The sequence below is a fragment of the Enhydra lutris genome, unplaced genomic scaffold, assembly GCF_002288905.1.
Source record: "Enhydra lutris kenyoni isolate GAN:26980312 unplaced genomic scaffold, ASM228890v2 scaffoldscaffold53, whole genome shotgun sequence".
Lineage (NCBI taxonomy): Eukaryota > Metazoa > Chordata > Mammalia > Carnivora > Mustelidae > Enhydra > Enhydra lutris.
Genome location: NW_019154137.1, coordinates 12,335,336 through 12,358,232, shown reverse-complemented (window position 1 = coordinate 12,358,232; position 22,897 = coordinate 12,335,336). Strand labels below are relative to the sequence as shown.

The 22,897-nt window shown below is 51.5% G+C and overlaps 1 protein-coding gene across 1 annotated transcript; it reads left to right on the top strand.

Annotated features, from left to right (window-relative positions):
- Positions 1 to 7,643: 7,643 nt before the first annotated feature.
- Positions 7,644 to 17,163, top strand: LOC111157276 (apelin). Its single transcript, XM_022518570.1, has 3 exons — positions 7,644 to 7,778; positions 13,730 to 13,901; positions 14,592 to 17,163. The coding sequence occupies exons 1-2, from the start codon at positions 7,712 to 7,714 to the stop codon at positions 13,894 to 13,896; spliced, it is 234 nt and encodes a 77-aa protein (XP_022374278.1). The 5' UTR covers positions 7,644 to 7,711; the 3' UTR covers positions 13,897 to 13,901; positions 14,592 to 17,163.
- The last annotated feature ends 5,734 nt before the right edge of the window (positions 17,164 to 22,897 follow it).

Genomic DNA, 22,897 nt, shown 5'->3' with positions numbered 1-22,897 from the left:
TATTGGTGTCGAATGAGCTACGTCTGTGAGGGAACTTCTGTTGTTTCTTAAGAGAATTGGAGAATGTATATAGTTTGCAAAGAAGTTGGAAGACACCTGTAAGTGGAATAAGCATCCCTGGGACATTTGGAGCCCCTCTGGAAGTGGCTGCCAGGTATCCCATGGAAGGGTTTAGCATGCAGTAGGGCTCAAGTGCAGTGACGAATACTGGGGGTGTAAACATGGGTAGGGCAGTTATGTTGCAACATGGCTACTTTTCTCATTTTTCCAAAAGTGATAACTTATAATGGTTGGTATTTGACTCTGTGCACTTGGGGAAAGGGCAAGTGTGAGAGACAAGCTCTCCGCCTATGGGCAGAGTTAGGATCCAGTGATGATCAGGATTAGGAGTATTCGGACACCAAGGTAAGAGGAGAATCACACAGCTAGATGCAGAAGAAATCATAGCCAAGTCCAACAAATCCCAACAACCAGGTTTTTGTTGTTGTTGTTGTTGTTGTTGTTGTTGTTTTGTTCTCCAAATGGTCATGAAGGTCTTTTGATTCATAGACTAGGTTCCAGGCTAGGTTCTGCATAATTAACACCATGCTCTCTGATTAAAACCGTCCCACCCCCACAACAGGTAAGTTAATCACTGAAGATGTCTTAAGCATCTACTCTATGGCAAGAACTGTGCTTGTGGCTCTAGTGGATAGAGAAGAGTTAGAAAGCTCAACTCTGGCCAATAGAATTCCAAAGACAGATACTTAATAACAAGACGGTGAACATTCATGTTCTCTGCTGGTGCTTAACCAAGCAAAGATCATTTGTCATGGAGCTGGTTAGTGGGGCATCAAGTAGCAGCTAGCCTTTTCTGCTGTTTTTCAGGTTCCCGTTAAGTAGCTTTAGAGGCTCTTCTTAAATACTTAAATAATGTTGCTGCTACTGAATTTCTTTGCTCATTAATTTAGCTTATGTCTTAGGGACCAAACTGGATAAGTGATATTGAAAAGACACAGCATGATGAGTACTCCAGAAGGGCAGGGTTGTGGAATGAGGGTTGTGTGCCTAACCACAGAGTTCCGAGTGCCTTCACAGCCAGCCAGGGCTCTGCTCAACCAGGGAGTGGGAGCTCTCTGCTGGGAAGACATGCAGGGAAAAGCAGGAGACGGGAGTTACTTGGATTTAGATCCTCATCCTGACTTGGCCATCAGCTTTCTGGTAACGGGGGGCAAGTCACTATTCCCCTGTGGGCCTCAATTTCTCCATCTGCATAATGAGGGGGTTGGGGCTTTTTCTGTTATGAGATTTCTCTGATTGATTACTGGCCAGACTCATCATTCTCCAGATGTCCTCTCTCACTGTACTTTTTTCCCCCACTGTAGTTTTTACAGTACTCCAGTATTAACAACCACTACACAACTGGGGGTGGGGGACATTCACATCTTTTTGTTATTGCTGCTAACTGTTGGTATTGATCCATCTAAGAACCCACTGGACAAGTCGTGATGATTTTGCCCAAATAAAAGTATCCAAATCAGGACATGATATATATCAACAGATGGATGGATAAAGAAGACGTGGTCCATATACACAACACAATATTACTCAGCCATGAGAAAGGATGAATACCCAACTTTTGCATCAACTTGGATGGGACTGGAGGAGATTATGCTGAGTGAAATAAGTCAGAGAAAGTCAGTTACTATATGGTTTCACTTATTTGTGTACCATAAGGAATAGCATGGAGGACATTAGGAGAAAGGAAAAATGAAGGGGGAGAAACTGGAGTGGGAGACAAACCATGAGAGAATATAGACCCAGAGAAACAAAAGGAGAGTTTTAGAAGGGAGGGAATGGGTGAGCTTGGTGATGGGTATTGAGGAGGGTATGTATTGCATGGAGCACTGGGTGATATATGCAAACAGTGAATCATGGAACACTACATCAAAAACTAATGATATACCATATGGTGACTAACGTAACACAATTTAAAAAAAAGAAACCCAGAGTGATTATTAATATGACTATACAGTCTCTGCATTCAATGAACAGTTATCGAGTATTTGCTTTGGGTGAAACATAGTGTAACTATCTCATAGTATTTTTAAGACATAGATACAAATACCTATGAGAATATATAACATTTATATAATGTTTGCTTTACTAGGAGACCCAAGCACTGTATCAAGTACTTTATAGGTATAGATTCACTTAATTCTTCCAGTAACTCAGGGAGCTAGGTAATGGCCCTTTTTCCAGATGAGGACCCTAAGACTCAGAAAGAGCAAATAATTTGCCCCAAGTCTGTAAGTGACAGAGCTGCCTTATTCCAGAACCCATATGCTTAAGCCTTATGCTTCACTGCTTGCTTGATTCAAGACTGTATGAGTTCAGTGTTATAAGTGCAAGTAAAGTGAGCCTCCAAGATGAGAACAGGACACTTGGAGAGTACAATTCAGGAAGGTCAAGAAAAACTTTCTTTTCAAAGGTTCTGGACCTACCTTAGTAGCTTTTGCTGCTTGTTCTTTTGTTTCAAATTCCACAAAGGCAAATCCCTTTGGATCCAGTAGATTTATAATGTAAATCCAGTAGATTTATAATGTGATATACTTATGTAAACACCAGTACCACATCTCCCAAATACTCTTTCAATCCAGCTGTGATTAACATCTTTGGGAAGTAATTCTTATGATAAATTAGAAACAGTGTTAAATATACCAGCACTGTTTCTCAAGGTCAATACATTTTTACTTGTAATATCTTTTTAAAGTATAAATTAATTGTTATATAGGGCTGGAGATGTGAGAATTTGCTTCTTAAAGCTCAGTGAGGGAAGAGCCTTCAGTGAGGGCTTTGAGGTTAGGCAGGTCTGGGAAAATTGCTTAACCTCTGTACTCCTCAGTTGCCTCATCTGTAAAATGGGGATGATAAGGTATAGGGCTACTTCATAGGTGTGATTCATTCATTTAAATGAATTAGCACACATGAAGCATTCAGAACAGTGCTTGACACACAGTGCATGGTCAATACATTTTAGCTATATCAGCATTATCATCATCATCTTTGGGGACCGGCGAAGAGGAATGGGCTGGAATGGGATTGCACTCTGGTTTCACTGGCTGGATACAGGTTAAAAGTAGGGTTGTAAATTGCCAAAGGTAATCCCTTTTTGTGTTGACTCTGAAGCAGGATGAGCTCTATTTAGAGCAGCTAAACGAAAGTCACTAAAGCTTCCCCTTGTTCAAAAGGGTGAAACTTGGGCTGCCTGGGTGGCTCAATCAGTTAAGCATCTGCCTTTGGCTCAGGTCACGATCTCAGAGTCCTGGGATCGAGCCCTGCATCAAATCTGCATCACATCAGGATCCCTGCTTAGCAGGGAGTCTGCTTCTCCACCTCCCTCTGTTCCGCAACCCTCCACCACAGTTGTGCTTTTTTCTCTCTCAAATACATAAATAAGATCTTTTTTAGAAAAGGGTGAAGCTTGATATTACCCTAGGGTAGGACATTATCTCCCAAAGGCCCCCATTAAAATGCATACCATACCTAGGAGACAAAACCTCAAACCACTATCACACATTAACTCTCGGAGTCAAGGGCGTTCATCAGACTAGCACCAGCAGAGATTGGTGCCTTTGGGGAATAAGACAGTGAGCAGCTGTGATGGCTACTAAAAAGACAGGTGTGGATGGAGCCAAGCAAAGATAGAGACTTTCCTTCTTGATCAGTTTCAAGAGGCCAGAGGCCAGAGCCCTAAATGGGAGGGGTATGTCAGGAAGAAGAAAAAACTAACATTGAATGAGCAATTACCAGGGACCATGCTGCTAAGTTCTTTCTTTGCATTATCTCATTTAATCTCGCAAGCATAATAAGGTGGGTACTATTACTACCCTCATTTAACAGCTGAAGAAATGGAGTTTTAGAGAAGTTAAATAACTTTCCCAAGGTTACACAGTTAATGAATGAGATTGGGGAGGTGGAATTTGAATTCGGTTATTTGAAATTCCAAAAGCTGACTTCTTTCTAAGAGAGCACAGTGCTCGCTCAAACCCAAAGGACAGAGAGCTGGGTGAGTCCACGGAACAGCAGCAACCAATGGTGGTGATGGTGACAGGACACTAAGCAATGTTGAATAGCTTGTACACAGCAGTGATGAGGGTGACAAGTCACAGAGTGGCTTCATGCAGGTCGGTTATCTCAGTAATCCACTGAGTCCTACCCCTGCCCCCAGGATTGCCCCTGACTTTGATCGGAAACTGAGTCTTGCCCCTGACCCAATCCTCACGTGCAACAATGCACTTCACAGCTGCCCTCCTCACCCCTGAAGAAACACCTTAAAACATTTATTTGCTGATATTAACTCAATAGTCTCATTTTCTTGAACAAGTGAACAAGGCACCACGGAGTTATGCCAACAGTTATTTCTTCGGCAAGCAGTTTCCAAATGCCAAGTATGTGCTAGGCACTGTCTTAGGTACAATCATTCCCGTGACCTTAAGTCTGGTGAGTGGAGACGGATATGAAAACCGGTCCCTTGAATATGACATTAAGAAATATGGGATCCCGTGGGGGTTTCAGAGTGAGCAATCAGAGTTGCATTCCTTGTCTTATGTGCCTCAATTCCAGAAGGTATGCTGGTGGTGGACCTTCTTCACAGCCCCATAAAGCATGGCATGCAAATACAAAAGTGTCCCCAACTCATCGCAGGAGTGACTGCCAATGAAAGGTACAACCATAGCTGTTATGAAGAGGGCGAAGCCTCTGCAGGCAAGAGCGGTCTGAGAAAGGAGGAAGATGAGATCTTGGATCCAGGACTGGAAAAATGGCTGCAATTTGGTTAAATGGAGAGAAGGGTTAGATTAAAAGATGATTCTCCCATGTGTTCAGCTCTTTATTTATTATTTTTTTAAAGATTTTATTTATTTATTTATTTGACAGAGAGAGATCATAAGTAAGCAGAGAGGCAGACAGAGAGAGGAGGAAGCAGGCTTCCCACTGAGCAGAGAGCCCGATGTGGGGCTCGATCCCAGGACCCTGAGATCATGACCTGAGCCGAAGACAGAGGCTTTAACCCACTGAGCCACCCAGGCACCCCATATTCAGCTCTTTAAATCTTGCTTTTAAATGCATGCCTTCTATTTACTGAGTGCTGCTTGCCTTAAATACTATTGGTGTGTTTTCCTATTTTTTTCCCTTGTGTATTTTGAAGATTAGGTAAAGTGGGGAAAAGGATTATAGAAAAAGGAAGAAGGTGCTTAACCCAGCACTGTCAATAGCACTTTTAGCAACGATTGGAAGCTTCTATTCTGTGCTGTCCAATTCAGTAGCCACTGGCCAAACATTGCTACTAAGCAATTGAAATGAGGCCAGTGCCATGGAGGAAATGACTTTTTCGATTTATTTCAAATGTTATTCATATCTACCATATTAGAAAGTGAATCTCTAACCACTTGGCAAATAACCCATACACACCCTAGTAAAGGTGAGATTAAATAGAAACGCTTCTATTAACCTAGTGTTGGGGGCAAGCCACGTTTGGGGTTGCTTGGGCTTGATCAATCAGGGGATGGAGGGCCACGGTTCCTAAAAACGACCCTACAAGGGTTTATTCCCCATTTGCACGTGCCTTCAGGTATGTTATCTCAATTCCCTAAAAACCCTGAAGAGGGGAGGGTGGAGATGATCATCCTCATGAAATCCAGTAAGTAGATGACACTGGCAAGGTCCTACACCTCATAAGAGTGGAGACCAGAGGCCAGGTGATTTTCCTCCTGGTTGGAAGACTCTTTCCAGCAGGACAGCACCAGGGGAAATGAGGCCATATTACAAATGCCCACTGCTCACAGCCTAGGCCTTATGGATGATGAGAGGTGCTCTGTGTCACATGTCTGCCTTTTTCCTACTGGGCTGTGGCTTATGGGGCCATCGACAATTAATAGGAACTCTATTTTATTCCCTTCTCACTGCCTTGATTAAGGCAATAAGAATGTTTTGAAAAAGTTCATTTATATATTCATAATTATGTACTGAGTACCAGCCCTGTCCCAGTTGGTGTTCTGGTTCTGGGGCTACAGCTATGAACAAAGCAGAGCTCCCTCTCTTGCGGAGCTGACAGTTTTGTTGGGGGGAGACTGACAATAAATAAATTGTGTACATATTGGATGGTTTCAACATTTCAAAAATATTTTAAATATACCAGGGCCTCTCACATTGTCTGTGGCACACATACACACTGTCCAATGTACTTTTGTGTGTAAAGCTGGACCTCCACTTCCAGAATCTGCCTGGCTAGCTGAAATGCGGAAACACCTTTTGATGTAGTCTTTTAACATGTGTTGAGTGCCACCTATGTGCAGTCCGATACTAGGGACTTTGGAAAGATGCGGAAGAATGAGAAGACAAGGTCTTGTCTTAGGGGCTTCCCAGCCTGCTGATACAGGCATTCCCTTCCCTTAGGAGCTCCCAACCTGTAAGAGCTGACAGTCTAGCTTAGGAAAGCTACAACTTCAGGACCCAGTTACAAAGGGGGAATCCCAAATAGGGGCAAAATGAATCCATTCTAGACTGTTCAGAGTTGGGTAAACTGTCCACCTCATGCTGACGGGGAACATGAAATGGGACACCCTAGAAGTTGCTGCTTGTCCCAACAGCGAGGAGGAGCCCTGGGCAGGGCGGGGAGAGGGGGGAGGCAACCCTTCCTGGATTACCGTCACCCAGGCAAGTCTTCTGGGTGAGATGAGATTTGAGGTGCTATTGCAAGAAGGAAGAGCTGGGAGGCAGGATGGGGTGGGGTGGGCATTCCAGGTAGAGGGTGCCTCCTGGGGGCCCCTGGCAATTAAGCAGTCTTGGGCACAAGCCTAAACAGTCACCCCCAATACAAACCCAGCCAAAGATGGGGATGGAGAAGATGCAGAGGAAAAAGGAGGGCCTGTGGGGGGAGGGGGATCTTGGCTGGAGTGGCAGCGGCAAGGAGCCGGTCAGAGGTGGAGGGGATGAGTGGGGGCAGCCTGGGCCAGGTCCTCCCTGGAGCGCCCAGGTTCCTTGACAGCCCTTAAGGAAGGGAGGTGAGAAAGGGTTAAGTGTGCCCCTCCACCGCCCAAATGCTTCCTGTGTTTGAAAACCTTCAGGTCTCCGAAACCCTCTGGCCCCCGGCCAGGCGGGCATTGTCCTGGGAGCGGTTGTGGGTTGTCAGAGCGGCTGTGCCGCCTTTGTTGTAGGGCCACCTCGAGGTTCCCTCTCGCGCCCAGCCTGGGGCTGCAGAAGGCGTGCTGGGAGGGGGGCGGTGCGGGAGGCTCGCTCCCTCTCCCTCTTCCTGCCCCCCCTCCAGGCCTCCCAATGACCACATGACCAAGTGGGCTCGCGGCCAAGCCACAAGCTACAAAATGCAGCCCCTGGAGTGAGCGGGGAGCATTCTCGCTGGCATTCTGGGCCACGGGCAGCTGGAGCCTCGGCCGAGCAGCCAGCCTCCTGGAAAGAGCTTGCCGCGGTCCCCGGAGCCGCTCGCGGAGGCCCGCTTGGCCGCGCTGCCCCGCCGCAGGAGAGGGAGGCTGCAGCAGAAGCAGCGGCCAGCGGACGCGGCAGGCGGCCAGCCCGCGGCGCAGCCGGAGAGCCACGCGAGCTCCGCGCCCGCACGCACGCACGCACGGTCCGCGGCTCGCGCCTTTCCCAGCCTCGGGGCGCCCGGCCTCCCCGCCCCCTGGCCCGGGCTGCGGCGGCGCGGCCGAGGAGCAGCATGAATCTGCGGCGCTGCATGCAGGCGCTCCTGCTGCTCTGGCTCTCCCTGACTGCGGCGTGTGGAGGTGAGTGCGTGCCCCGCGGCTCGCCCGCGCGCCCCTCGCCGCCCTCCTGGACCGCCGCCCACGCGCTCCCTTTCCTCCGCCCCCGACTCGCGAGCTCTCAGCCTCCCGGGACCCGGGCGCTAGCAGAGCAGGAGCAGCCACGCGCCCGCTGCGCCGGGCCGCGGACTCACTGACAGGGCGTCCCGGGCCGGGGACCGGGCCGGCCGGGGCGACGGCTGTCTCCGAGAGGGGGCTCGGCTCGGTCTCGGGCATCACCCGCCTGGCGCCTTGCCCCTCCGGGCGGCCCCTTGAAGTCCGAGGAGGTCGGGGCCGCGGGCGTGCACCCAGGGTCCCGCGCCCTGCACCCCACATGGTGGAGGGTATGTGCCTGGGGGGAGCATGTCCCGCTCCCCACGGATCAGTGGAGGGAGCCTGACCTGAGCCTGGGGTCTGGCCTCCCGAGTTGAAGCTTGTCCGGCCCCTGGAGGTTAGGGGTCGCGCGCCGGTCGCGGGGCGCGGGCCACTCGGGATGATGTGCCAAGATGCAGACGTGACACTTGTTGCATAGGCAGGAGCGCGCGGCGGGGGCGGCGGCGTGGAGCCCAGCTGTTGCTCCTTTCAGCCCGCATGGGAGCAGAGGCAGCCTTTCTCCGGCCGAGCTGGCAGGGCCCGGCCAGGCTGGTCTTCTCTTCCCTTGCCCCAAGGTCTTATCTGGTCTGCTCTCCTGCTCCCGAACAAGAGGTCCTCCCCACAGACTCCGCGCTTCCCCGGGCCCTCCTCCTTGGATATCCTGGCTCCAGCCTTTTACTCAGCTCTGGCACAGACACGCTTCACCTTAGGTCCCTTGTCTCCAGGCACCACACGGGGAAACATATGCCTGACTTGACACCTCCATGCAATTCTGTGAGGGGAAGACCATTCTCCCCCACCTGCACCACACCCCCCTCACCTGGCATACTTGGCACTGGTGCTCCCTTGCCCTCCCCAGACCGGGTCCCAGCAATGCCCTGGCAGCCCCAGCCCAGGCTGCCTTTCCCCTGTGTGTCCGTGTCTCCTGGGGCTGTCAGCTCCTACCTCCAGCTTCCACAGTTCTGTGATCCAGCTGTCACTGCTGCCTGCCTGGCCCCACACAAGGGGAAGGCCAAGACCAGGTGGACAAATGCCAGTGCCAGGGCTGGAGTCACAGAGAGGTGGGAGCAGAGGGAAGGAGAGGGCAGTGCAGTTTCCTAGATGAAGGGCATGGGGCCCTACTTAGTTCAGACTCTCCAGAGCAGGAGGAGGATGGCCTGCAGCCCAGGAGCCGCGGAAGGGCCTGGCGAGCCTCCACTTCTCTCTCGGTAGGCTGCCTCCTTTCTCTGCTCTTGCCTTTCGGAAGGGCCTTCACCCTGGGAGCACAGCCTGGCTTCTCAGGAAGGTGCGTAGGTTAGCTCTGGCACCCCCTGCCTTTAGCTAGCTGTCCAGTTGTCTTCTTCAGCGCCCAAGTGCTGCAGGAACCTCTTCCTTGGTAAGAAGGGAGCAGCCTTTTCCTCAGAAACTCCTGTCAGGCAGGTTAACAGAGAGCAGAAGATAGGAATGAAGAACACCATGTGGGCTTGCCCTTCGGGTGCCTTCCATCCAGTGCAGTTGGCAAGATGAGACACCCGCAGGACACCACCACCAGCAAACAGTCCTAAGTGGTACCGTCAGGGAAGAAAGAGTGGGTACAGAGAGGGTGTCCTGGAGGAAGCTGGGGCTTCCTGATCTGCCTACTTGGGGCTCCCCCAGAGGTTATGGGGAGACGCTTGGGCAACTGACCACTACTAGGACGCTTTTGGGGTCCAGCTGGTAAAGGGGACAGCTAGTTTCAAGGGAAGGGAACACTGTGTTTGGTGCAGACCCTGTCCCATCTTGCTTTAATTCACCCTTCTTTATTCAGTCATCTACCTTTGTGCCCTTATTTGGTAAATTTATTGCCCTCACCTTTTGCTTAAGCCTGGCACTGGACACTGGGCTCTCACAATGTTCTCCCCCTCGTGACATCTCTAGGAGCCAAGGAGGGACACTTTTGTATAGGTGGCCACCAGCCAAGGATCCAGGTACTCATGTCCTGCTCCTCCTGCCTCCCGTCCTGGGTCAGAAACAGGGACCCCAGAACCACCTTGCCCTTGCCCAGGCTTGCATGCTCTCCCCAGCCAGAGTCTCCAGTCAAAGTCCCAGAGGCCCAGGGGGTGCCTGGATGGCACAGTCGGTTGAGTGGCTGACTCTTGTTTTCACCTCAGGTCATGATCTCAGGGTCCTGAGATTGAGCTCCCCACCCCCCACATCAGGCTCCACGCTCAGAGAGGAGTCTGCTTGAGAGTCTCTCTCTGTCTCCCTCTGCCCCTCCCACTCTTGCTTACACCTCCCCGCTCTAATAAATAAATCATAAAAAAAAAAATTCCCAGGCCTGAAAACCTTGCTTCCTCCACAGTGCACTCTGTCCTGACTTGGAATGTCTGAGCCTCCTCCCTCACCAAACACACACAAACTCCTCCACTGCTTCCTGACCTGAGATACACCTTGCTCTTCTGAGTCTGAGAGCTGCTGGGCCAGGGCCAAGTGTCTCTTGCTCTTATCTGAACACCCCTCTGCCCCTCTCCCTCCTTCTCCTCCTCCCCTCCTCAGCCCTAGCTCAAAGCCTGCAGTCACAGTGCTAGTGTAAGGACAGCCTAGTGTACCTCACCCTCTCGGGGAGGGGGCACCTCGACTCCATCCCAGTTCCTAAGTACTAAGCACTCTTGTAACCTGAGTCAGGCCTCTGGGGCAGAAGACTAATGCAAGGGAAGTGGAGGGCCAGGCTGCCAGGCCGTGACATGTCCAAGGTCAGCGAAGCTGGCATGGGAAGATAGCTCAGGGCACTGGGGTGGAGGGCTGAGCAGTCCAAGGACAGATGCCTCAGCAGGGAGAGACCTGCAGCGCCAGGAGGGGGCATACCCAGCAGGGTCCCCCCACCAAGCACTCATGAGGGCTTTTAAAGCAGTCACCAGATAGACTAGATGGCGAGAGGAGAAGCAGCCGTGTCATTCCTGGTGAGGCTGGCATGTTCCTGAAAAGTCACACGCACCTCTTTGTGCGCCAGCAGGGCTGGAGTTCAGGCCTCGAGAAAACCAGTCCCTGTTCAGCCCTGCACGCAGCTCTCAGTGCTGAGAGGCCAAGGCTTCATTCTGATGGTGCTTCAGAGAGCAGGGGCTCCAGTCCCTCTAGGCTTCAGATTCTTTGGGGGATTGCCCCCAGCCTCTGTTGAAGCAGCACATGAGTTAGAAGAAAATATTTAAGTGCACTGAGGATGGCCCCCATTTCTGAAGGGCGGTTCTGTTGTGTAGCCAAGACCTCCGCACTGATGTGAATCTACAGCCTCTAAAACGGACAGGAGAAAGCCCACATTTCGGGTGTCAACTTGTCGTAGGGGAAGCCAGATGCAGAGTCAAAAGCAGAAGGAAACAAGTGGGTGATGGGATCAGAGTGTGGGAGGAGCTGCAGACCTCTGGCTACAAAGAGGACAGTGAGCCCCCCGCCTAGGAGGTGCAATGTGCCGGGGCCTTCTGGGTGGCCATTCTCTAGGGCCTGGCTGAGTGCTCAGTCAGCTCAAGGTAGTTCTTCTCTGCCGGCTTGGAGTCTAGATGTTTCCCTGGCCGGAGTCTGAGCCCCCATCCCCACTCCCCATCCTGGTTTTGGCCTCCCCCACTTAGGGCCTTTTACCCCAGCCCTCCTTCCCTTACTGCCACCAACATTCACAGTCCTGGGTGCTGAATATTTGGAGGTGATACCCTACCCATCTGGGCACTCTCCATGCCCACTCTACCGCTGAAGCCGTAATCTGTGTCATCGGCCCACACCCACTCCGCCCCTAGCAGTCGGGGTCACAGACTCAAGAACCAAGGCCTCACATGATCAAGGCCCCTAGGGTTCTTCCCTCCACCTGGCCACACCCTCAGCACAGTCCTTCCTGCCCTGACTGTGCCTTTGGTATGGGACTCCTCATCAGCATCCTTCCTACCCCCCCCCAGTGGTCAGGGAGGGCCTTGAGGGGACCCCCAAAACATAGGGCAGAAGCTGCAGCAGCTGAAGTCAGGGGTGGGGGCGCTTAGTGAAGGTCCTTCCCTCCTCTCTCCTTCCCTGGCTCAGCCCTTTTACAAATGGCTTCATGACAGACAAAAGTTGCCTCCTGCCCCACTGCCCCAAAGTGTGAACATAATTTATGTTTTCATTCTTGTTACGTGGTAGGTTTTAATTCTCACTGGGGGAGGAGCTGATGCATTAACCCACCCCAACAAGAAGCACAGAAATGTGGCTGGTAAACAGTAGGGTCCTAACAGGCCTGTGACTTTTCTTGGAGAAGGCGGAGTGGGGGACTAGAGTGTGTGCATGTGTGCAGTGGGCTTGCATGTCTGAGACAGCAGCAGGCCCCCGGAGCCTGGGTGGGGAGGGCCCAAAGGACAAACCTCGCCTGCTTTTGGCCCAAGTGGAGGATAACTGCCTGGAAATTGTGTGCAAATGGAGGAGAAATCACTAGAGCCAAGGAGCCAACAGAGGAACCAAAGCATGGGGATGCTGGAGGAAGGAGGAGGGAAAGGAAGAGCAGCCAGGGGTATGACTGGGGGGCTAGCAGCCAACGGGTGGTGATATGGAAACTGTGAGCTAGTTGTGGGGATGCCCGGATGGATGGAAATGGGGCTTCAGGGGCCGGGATATAGCTGAAGTCGAATCCAGTGGTGTGGGAGGAGAGAGCATGGGATTTGTGATCACTGACCTCAGAAGCCATATTTCACAGGTTCCCTGCAATCCGCCTTCTGCCCAGCACCATCTCACCTCCCTCTTCGGCCTGCTTCCAGAGCCCAGGCTTGTTTCCAGAGCGCAAGCTCGCCTTCCCTGGCTGTGCTGCAGCCTTTGTGAGAGCTGGCCCAGGTGACTTCTCCCTCACTGCACCCAAGAACACCCAGCACCACTCGGGTTCCATTGTCAGGGCTTGGCCTGGCATCAGGAGCCTTCTCCTCCAAGCCAGGTGTGGGCAGATGTAGAGCAGAGTGCCGGAAAGCTGGAGAGAAGCCACCAGGAATCTAAATGGCAGGAATTACATCAGACACGGGATTGGGTGTGATGTGGGGATGAAAGGAGATAAGGCACTCGGTGGGGGGAGGTGCCAGCTGCAGGAGCTCACACTGCTCCTGATGACCAGACTCGCTGCCTCAAGTGACCATTCACTCATTGGTTCACTCATCCATTCAGATAATATTTCTTGGCCTCTAAGAATATATGAATAGAACCCAGCTTAAGGCACACAGAGACACAGGGTCAGAGACAACCCCCACCCCACCCCAGCCATGCCAACAGGGAGATTACAGGGATCTCCCTGTGATCAGCAAGGGAGCCTCGGGAATGCCAAAAAACTGATGAGATGTCCAGGGGTGAGGGATGGGATCTCAAGTCCTCAAAGGTGGGTCACCTGCAGATCGAAGGATGTCGGAGGACAATGACATGATGTTCTGGATTTGCTGTAGAATACTTCCACAAAGGAAAAAAAACAAAAGGGATAACAAAAGCCTCTGTGAAACCACCTGGATAACTGTTGAATCTGGGTGATGGGGACATGGTGGCGGGGGATTCATTTCATTGTATGTGTGAAATGTTTTCAGTGTGTCCGTTGCCAGGGTACAATGGGGAGTTTCTTCTTGCTGCGCTCTGACCAAGTGCAGACATATGCCCCATACTCTACCCACATGTTCTAAATGAAGAACATGTTTGTGCCTGCCAGAAACATGGTAGAACTGCCAAAGGGACGTAAAGTCAGCTCCATACATTGCAAGATGTGAGTAGTAGGTTTTGGCCCAGGCCAGTGTAAAAATGGCAAACTGTTCACCAAGATGGAAGGTCAAAGCAAAGAGAAGCCTTGAAGAGGACTACTTCTGCCCATTCGCATCAGCCCTCTTGGCTAACAGGCTTTCCTCTTCCTGCAGGGCCCCTGCTGCAGCCTGCTGATGGCAAGGGGCTGGAGGAGGGCAACGTCCGCCACCTGGTGCAGCCCAGAGGCTCAAGGAATGGACCGGGTCCCTGGCAGGGCGGTCGGAGGAAATTTCGCCGCCAGCGGCCACGCCTCTCCCACAAGGGCCCCATGCCTTTCTGAAGCAGGTACTTGAGCCTTTGGTTAATGGGCAGCGAAGGAGCAGGGGAGGGACAGCCTGGAAGGAAGGTGACTCTGCTGCGTCTCGCAGGCCAGACACCCACACCAAGCCCTTCCAGGCCCGCACGGAACACTGGGGCTTACGGAGCACCCATCTTACCCCTTTGTTTTATGGACTTGGAGACCAAGGCTCAGAGAGGGGCTTGACACCTGGGGCTGATCTCCTGACTCCCCAGGAATGGGGTGCCAGCTCCCCTCCACTCTGCTGCCTGGGGTTGGGCAGGCTGGCCCAGTTGGAGAGTTCTAGAAGTCCTGGGGGACCTTGTTGAGCCAGAGAAGAGTGCCTCAGAGTATCCTACTGGTGTGCAGGGTGGATCTTCATCAGAGTAGGGGAGGGGAGCAGAGTGCCTTGGGGGACAGCAGGCAGAGAAGAAGAAGAGCGCTGCCCAGAGCCATGGGAAAGAAAGAAAAATCCAAGGCAGTAGCAGAGAAAGCAAGGCCTGAGCCTGCCCCTGAGGCCTGGCCTGTTCTCTCACCTCTATACCCCCGACAAAGTGGCACCAACTCAGGGACCTTGGGCTTTAGATTCAGGGTTGTGGGAAGAGGGAAACGAAGGCTATCTCCTTTCCTTTCCCGGCTAGTTCCTTTGACCTAGGGCATGTCGGTGACTTCTTCTCTGGTCATTTTTGTCTCTTTAGGACTGAAGGGGCCCCTGAGTGCCCGTCACCTGCGAATCTGGCTACTCCATAGATTGGTCTGCTTCTCTGGAGCCCTCACTTCCATTCGCCTCTCTTCTCACACCTGTCCTCACTGCTGATGGTCCCGACTCTTCTCACCCACCAGCTTCCCGGAATGGCGTGGACCTGCCCCTAGTTCGGATGGTTCCCTTTCTTTCCACGGATCCATCCAGCTCCTCTTCCTGGCCCTTCCCTGGACTGACTCTGGAGACCCAGCACTGGAAGGCTGGCCTTCTCCCCAGCCCTCCCCTTCCCCTAGTCCCCACTTCTCCCTGCCCAACAGCCCAAGCTTTGCTCAGCCCTTCCTTCCCTCATCGGGGCTGGGTGGGTAACATTCCCTTCTTCAGGGGGCTCCAGCAGGTCCCAGGCTTTTGAGTCCAAGGGACCCTTCACCCTTCAAGGAGGTGCTGGTTAGAGGGGCTGGGGCATTGATTGGGATGCAGACAAGGTGCCTTGGGGAGCATTGGAATGGGGCTCAGTCCTCTGGCAAAGGGGAGTGGGAAAGCATTGGAGAAGAGGAGGACTAGCTGCTGTGGCCTTTTCCACATGCCATGTTTGGCTTCAGGAAGAGGTGAAGGAGAGGGGCCATGAAGTACTTTGTCACCTCTCTGTGTCTCCTAACACTGTCCCCCACCTCACCCCCCAACTCCCTCCCTCCCTTGCCCGCTAGTTCAAGCTCTCACTCAGGAGATGGTTCTGTACCCTCCCAGGAGCAAAAGCCAAACAGGATGAGTGTTTTTTGCCAAGAATCAAAGAATGTCAGAGCCAAAATGAACCTTGGTGATCACTTAGCTCCGCCTCCTTATGCAAACTCATGTAAAACCAGGCCTGGAGAGGGACAGCAACCTATTCTTATTCGGGGTCACCGCACAGCCAGAATGAGGACCCAGGTCTCCCCACTCCCACTTGATGATGTCCTCTTCCCTCTTGATGATATCTTTTCAAAACACATTGAGTGCCTTTCCCGTGGTTGGGGGGCTGGGGGTGGCTGGGAAGGGAGGGGCAGGCCAGCTATGAACTGCCCCATGGTGGTATGGGGACCCAGCTGCTCCTGCCTCCCTGGCCTGCCCCTGCTGGTCCATTCCCCGACCTGGGCTGAAAAGGTCCCTGGCCAGCTGCCCCCTTCCCGCAGTGCTACCAAAGCCCGTGTGTTCTCACAGGGACAGCTCAGGTACTGAGTCTCCCATGCCAATGCCAATCCCAATACTGGTTTTCGCTAGCCAGGATGTAGCCTTAAGTAATTGGACTCGGTAGCCTTCCCTTCACGTTGACTGGACTTTCTTTCCCAGTGGCCTTCCCTTAGGGGAGGGGCAAGGGGGAGAAGAAGGAAGGGAGGGAAGGAAGGAGAGAAGGACGGAAGGAAGGAAAGATGGGAGGAAATACAGGTCTGAGCAGGCTTCCTTCTCAGAGGCCTCCCAGGAGGGAGGAAATGGGAGACCAGAGCCTGATGGCCCACCTATGTATGTGTGGGGACAGGGGGAGTCAGGACCCTCCGAGTCCCATGGTAACCCCGACGTCGCCTAACCGCCTCTCCCCCTCACTTCCGCTGCTGCTGATGCTGCTGCTGCCGCTGCTGCTTCAAGGCCCACCCTGAGGAGCTGGGCTGAGCACCCGCTTCCCCCACAGCCCTCGGGCTGGCAGTGGGGGCTGGCCAGGGTCCAGAAAGCCTCGTCTGCCACTGATGCCCCCACCAGGGATTGGGTCTTCTTTTCCCTCCTCCTTTCTGCGTCTCCTGCCTCAGCAGCTGTCCAGCCAGCCCCGTGGGTTAGGGGGGAAAGTTGGTCACGTCCAGAGACACAGGGCAGAAGAGAGCAGTAGGTGGCTGGGGTCCTGTCTTATTTAAAATGATTGTGTATGATTCTTATACTAATTTATACAAAGATATTAAGGCCCTTTTCTTTAAGAAATTGTCTCCTTCCCATAATTGTGTTCACTGTGTTTGTAAAGATTGTTCTGTGTAAATATGTCTTTATAATAAAGAGTTAAAAGCTGACAATTCACCCTTACTCTTGAAGATCATGTTCAGGAGGGGCATTTCTGTCCCCCAAGGTCCACAGTTGTCCCCGTGCCCATATACTGCCCTTGCACGGAGGTAAGTGCCTGCATCCCAGATCGATTCCAGGTCAAACGGCCTCGAACCACTTGGCCACAAACTCATGAAAGGAACCTCTGTGCTTAATGACCGGTTCCCATAACGTTCAGTCCACTTTTAAGTGTTTGGGCATCTGTTTGGGTGTCCTTTTTTTTCTTCCTTTGGTGTCATTTAAAGCGTTTTACAAAGCAATTGGTATAAAGACATTCTGGTTAAAGGTGGGATTCCTACTCAAAGCTGTTTTATATCCTTGGTGGGTGTCTTCTAATTTTATCTACTTTTGAACACTTTCGGGACTTTTTAGTCAGGTTGCCTTTCCTGAAAATGGTTATGTTTCCTGCAATAAGTACACTTGGTAATGACTTTGTATGTATCATTTTATGTTTCACAAAATAGAGCTGCTTGATAAATGAGAAAGCCTGAAAAATAAAATGCAAGGAGTTCAATACAATTCTGCCCCATCTGTCTCACTCCTTCATGCTTGCTGTCGAAACGCCAATATCTTGCAGAACAGAAAGGAGCATGCGTACACGCTAATTTGGTTAATCAACTCATTAGGTGCACACAGGCATACACAAAGCAGAGTACCACCCAGCGAGAAGAAGACGGGCGTGATCAGAAAGGTGCATTCGATAAATATTGTGGAATATTCTACAGACTTGGCAGGTATTTGGTGCTAGAAATACAGAATTTTAAGAAAGAGTCTGCAAACAAACTTGTTAAAAAGCTTGTTTAAAAAAAAACTGTTCAATAGGAGATAAAATAGAAAAAGCCACACACAAGCATATAAAATAATCTCATCATTGACAAGATGCTGCAGATTGTGACATAGTGCTTTAAAAATACGACATTATGCTGGAATTGCCTCTTAGGAAAATTGGTACAAAATGCCTTCTTTCAAAATTACTACTTTGACTTTTAGGCAAACTGGTCGTCAGAATAACTGGTTAGGCAGAGAGGTTTAGGTGGGCTGGCTTTATGCTGATTGGCCTGTTACTCCCTCATCACCCCCAAAGCTCTAATTTTACATGAACCAAGGAGAAGGGGGTGGTGGCAGGGCTGGGGAACTTAATACCCACCCAGAAGTGTGCAGCTTCCAGAACTCTTTCTAAAAATAACTCTTTTTTATCATCCTAACGACTGGGTGGCACAGTCCCTGAGCCCCGTTTTACGAGTGAGAAATGAGAAAACGAGCTCAGAGAAGTGAAGCCAATAAGTGAATCTAGAATCTGGACTTCAAATTCTAGAATGCAAATCCTTTCTATGGTCCTATAGAAGATCCCGTAGAGGGAAGACTTAAGTACAAAGTGTGTTTGGTATTCTCAGTAAGTGCCAAAGATCTAGACGGCATGCTGTGGACTGGTGGGATCACTAACACCGGCTTCCGAGGCCCGATCATATCTGGTTAAGTTGGCAGGAAGATGGTGGGCAGTGGAGGTGGGGCAGGAAGGGGAGCAGCCACCAGGGTCCTCCGGTCGAATGTACCAACTGGATGCTAGTGAGTGACTGCGAGTCTGACCCTGGGACAGAGAATGAGGGAAAGATAATTAGGTAATTAGACACCAAACCAAAAGAAGGCAGGACATATGGGAAATATATCTTGGCCAGATAAATACAGTAGGATCAGAGTAGGGGGTGGTTTTGAAAATGCAGAGGTAAGAAGGAAAAGGGGTTCACTTAACTGTTTCTGGCCTGTAAGTCCTAGACCAAGAGGTTGAAGGGTGGGGTTCAGGGACAGAGCACTTGGAAAACAACAGTATTGGGCACCTGGGTGGCTCAGTCGGTTAAGCGGCTGCCTTCGGCTCAGATCATGATCCCAGGGTCCTGGCATCAAGTCCTGCATCGGGTTCCCTGCTCCACAGGGAGCCTGCTTCTCCCTCTGCCTCTCTCTCTCTCTCTCTCCCTGTCTCTCATGAATAAATAGATAAATAATCTTAAAAAAAACCAACAACAACAGTACTTCAAATCCACCTGGAAAACTTTAGGCAGCTTCTGAAATGACAGAGACCCAGACCCAGACTCATGGCTTCTCAGGCCCGCAGGTGTGTGTAAAATGAGCACTAGCCCTCTGGAGCCTAACATCTCAGAGTCTCCCACAGCCCCTGGCTGACTTGCTACCACCAGCTGGGGCTGGGCTCCTCCACTGTGGTGGGAACTATGGGGCCTGGCCTGAGCAGCCATTCAGAAGTGCTTATATAACTTTCTTTTTCAGGCCTAAAGGTTAGGTTATTCAGCTGAAATTTCTCAATCCACAGTTTCTTTCTGACCAGAGTGAGCTCAGGCCAGCTAACTGTGAAAGGGACTGGAAGAGAAGACTTAACTATCTTCTGCTCCCAGCTCCAGAAGGGGCTGCAGACTCAGCCAGGTTTTTCTGGAATCTTCAAATGGGAGGCCCCTCCAGAGATCCTTTGAAAAGCCCATGTTCCTGATGTAACTGGCCAGGGTTCACAGAGGGAGCCCGGCAAGGGGCTCCCTCATTGTTGCTGTGGACTTCAGCCAAAGGCCAGAGCTGCATCCAGAGTATTTCCTTGAAAGTTTGAAATCAGGGGTCAGAACACTTTTTCTATAAAGGGCCAGATAGTATTTCAGACTTTGCAGGGCCATTCCATATCTGTCTCGACTCCCCCAGTCAGCCGCTATAAAAGCAGCCACAAAGTGTAAATGAATGGGTGTGGCTGTGTTTCAACCAAACTTTCTTTATAAAAACAGGTGGCAGGTCACAGTTTGCCGAACCCTGTCTCAACTCAGCCCTTGAACCCCTGCTTGCGGCCTGAAGAGAAGACTGACATTCTACAGCACGGTCTAGAATGAAGGGAATTTAATAAACTGATTACGAGCTGGCCTCTGTGCCATGCTAATCTGATAATAATCATACTGACAAAGGGCTTTCAGTGGAAGGGGAAGTGTGGGTCAGAGCAGGGTTCAAATCCCAGCACTACTATTCACTTATCTTTGAGAATTTAAAGGCAGCATCTTGATCTCAGTGAGCCGTATTTCCAAATCTGGCGGGATGCTCTGCCGACTTTTCAGCGCAGTGGTCAAGTTTGAATGAAATGACGCAAGGCAAGTGTTGGGCACTGTGCCCAGCCTGTGGTACTAGCTTACTAGTGGGAGTTCATGTTATCTCTGCTAAACCTCACCCTACCCTGAGAAGTGGACAGGGCAGCCATCATTATCCCCCATTTATAGATGGGGAAACAGGCTCAGGGAAGTCAAGTCCCTTGCTCAAATTCACAGAGCCATCTGGTTCTGTCTTCAGCTGGTGTCACCTGCCGTGCCCTCGCTAGGGGTCTGCTTCCCCATCATTATTGCACCTCGGCCCCTAGGAACTTTCAGTATTCCGGACACTGGACACTGGAAGGGCCTCCCCAGGGACAGAGCAGGCCCTCAGCATTTTCCCCTGTAGCAGCATTAGTTGGGAAAGCTCCTGAGCTAGGATTTCCAAGCCAGGCTCATGCTCTAGGAGACTTGCCTGTCCCTTGAGTTTCTCTCTATATGAGGCCAAGGGCCCAGAAACCTGAGATCTAGTCCTGAATCTGCTTCTGCCGAGGGCTTGCGGAGTAGCTTGGCAAAATCTCTCCTTGGTCCTTTCTGGGCCTCTGCCTCCTTACCTGCCCAGGCCTCCTTGAAGGTGTGGGTGAGTGAGAATCACCCATTGTGAATAAGGTCTTATTGGGGGTCCCAGCAAACAGTGAGAGAATCCAGGGCCTGCCACAAGGACCTGTAGGGAGGGGCTCTGGGAGAAGAAATGGGCATAGAGCTGGAAATGGGAACCTTGGCCAGTGAGGAAGGTTACCACTGGATTTGGGGGGTCTGCACAAGCTTCCCTTGGTCCCAGAGGCTGCCATAACCTCCATTTCTTATTTCCCTCATTGTTCAAACAAAATGCTTTGATTCCCCCTGGGTGCTAAGGAATGGGCAGGCTTCAGCCTAGCCAGCCCAGTGGCCTGAAACTAAAGGTTTGGCACTCTGGAGCCTAACCTCAGCTTGGCCAGTAACTGGCTGTGTGACCTTCAGCAGGTTAGTTCATCTTTTGGGGGCCTTCCAGTACCCTCTCATCACCTATCATCATAGGTCAGGAATTTCTGTCCTCCCCACCTCAGACATATAGAATCATAGAAGAGCAAAGCTGGCAGGAGGTCATTCAGTCCCCTGAACTCCTTTGATTTTCGATGAAGAAAGTGGGACTCGGTAAAGGAAAGTGGCCCACTTTGAGGGGCACAGCTAGATGGTGCTAGCAAACATTCCAGGAGCCCTTCCTGTGGGCCTCGCACTGTTGGCACTTCACCCGTCCTGACTTGTCTCCATCGCAGGCCCATTCTCTAGCTGAGGAACCGGAGGCATGGAGAGGCTAAGTCCATCTGAGGATCCTCTGTGTTGTGTAAAAACGAAAGAGAAGGCACTTTAAAGGAAGGCGAAGACAGTGTTGAAATGCAAAGCGTTCGGTCAAGGGCAGCTGTCACCTCTGTCCTGGGACTGCAGAAGCACTGTGTCTACAGAACCAGAGGAAGGTTCGCCCCCTCACCAGCCGCAGAAGCCCAGGTTTCCAGAAAGGCAGTCTCTGGCTCTCTCCCCAGCAGGTGTGGGGACAGGGCCCAGTGACTGGGGCGTAGCTATGAGGTTTCATCCCCCTGTGCGTGGGGTCCCAACCTTTCTCAGAGCCTAGAGTTCTCTCACCTCCTTCAGAGAACTCCCAGCTCCTCAGGTGTGGGCAAGGTGGAAAGATATGGAAAGATTTGTGAAGCAGAGGAAAGGATCACACGGGGTAGAGAGGGGCTGGAGGAGGGGTCTCCTGAGGGAAGGCTCACCATGCAGCCCCTTCGCCTCCATCACTCAGAGATCTCAGACACAGGTTTGGCCAGGAGTTGCAGTCTGATTTCTCTCCTTCCCACCCAACTATGGATGAGCTCCCAGCTCAGCTCCACAGCCCTCTTCATCCCATCCCCTCTCCCAAGCTGCCTGTTAAGCTTTAGGTCCCATATCTTATGCAAGTTTCCCCTCAAGCTGCACCAACATTTTCAGAACCCAAGCATAAGAAAACCCCTTTTGGGGCGCCTGGGTGGCTCAGTGGGTTAAGCCGCTGCCTTCGGCTCAGGTCATGATCTCAGGGTCCTGGGATCGAGCCCCGCATCGGGCTCTCTGCTCAGCAGGGAGCCTGCTTCCTCCTCTCTCTCTGCCTGCCTCTCTGCCTGCTTGTGATCTCTCTCTGTGTCAAATAAATAAATAAAACCTTTAAAAAAAAAAAGAAAAAGAAAACCCCTTTTGGCCTGCCCCTACCTTGCGTGTGCGTGAGCCACAATGGAGGAGGGGCAGTGAAGAAGACTTGGTCCTTGCCTCACCTCTGGGAGGCTGAAGGGAAAGGTGTGCGGGGAGGGTGGGACAGCCCTTGTTGCCTGTGGCTTCCACAGTGCCCTCTGTACCTCTGGCTGCTCCCCTGGCCCCAGCAGGAACTGTACAGCAGGGAGCTGCACACACAGCTCTCAGGAAGCAGAAGCTGCGAAGGCATCAGCCTAAGTCCCCCACCCCACCCTCTTCCCGGTACTTTTCTAGTCTACCCAGGCTTCCCTTCCTTGGCTCTCTGCCTCTCCAGATTCTCTCCATTCTTCAAGTGCCAACCAAGTCAGCTTTCCCCAGGAAATCTTACAGGATGCTCCTCTACCCTGAAGGTCACAGCAGGTGATGCCCGGATGGGAACCTAGGTTTGTCTCCCTCCTAAGCCCGTGTGCTTGCCAACCATACACTTTCTTGCCAGACTGAGCATGGCTATAACCGCAGTGGAGGTGATGATGCCCATAGTGATGATGACCAGGGAATATAAGATTGTGCCTCCCAGCGTGGGATCTGGAAAAAACCTTGGCTCCTCTAAGTACTAAGCCCGGGTCACTCCACCCTTCCAGGCCTCAGTTTTATTGTATCTACAATCGAAATAACAATCCGTAGCTTCCTCACAGGCTTGTAGTAAGGCTCAAGTGAAGTGAAAATGAAGTTAAAATGTTTCTGAAGTTAAATGCTTGGTACACTAGACAGCGCTATGCTTGTGTGAACTGGGAGAAAAATGCCTACTTTCCAGCTTGCCTGGCAAAGTGCTTTGTCATCTGCAAAGTGTCGTAGAAATTCATTTCCCAACACTCAACACGTGCTTGAGCGCCTACTATGTGCCACATTCCTTACAACC

Excerpts from the sequence above, each read along its gene's own strand:
- LOC111157276 (XM_022518570.1), top strand. The coding sequence starts at position 7,712 with ATGAATCTGCGGCGCTGCATGCAGGCGCTCCTGCTGCTCTGGCTCTCC. Across the intron at positions 7,779-13,729 it reads CCTGACTGCGGCGTGTGGAG|GGCCCCTGCTGCAGCCTGCT; the intron begins GTGAGTGCGTGC and ends CTCTTCCTGCAG.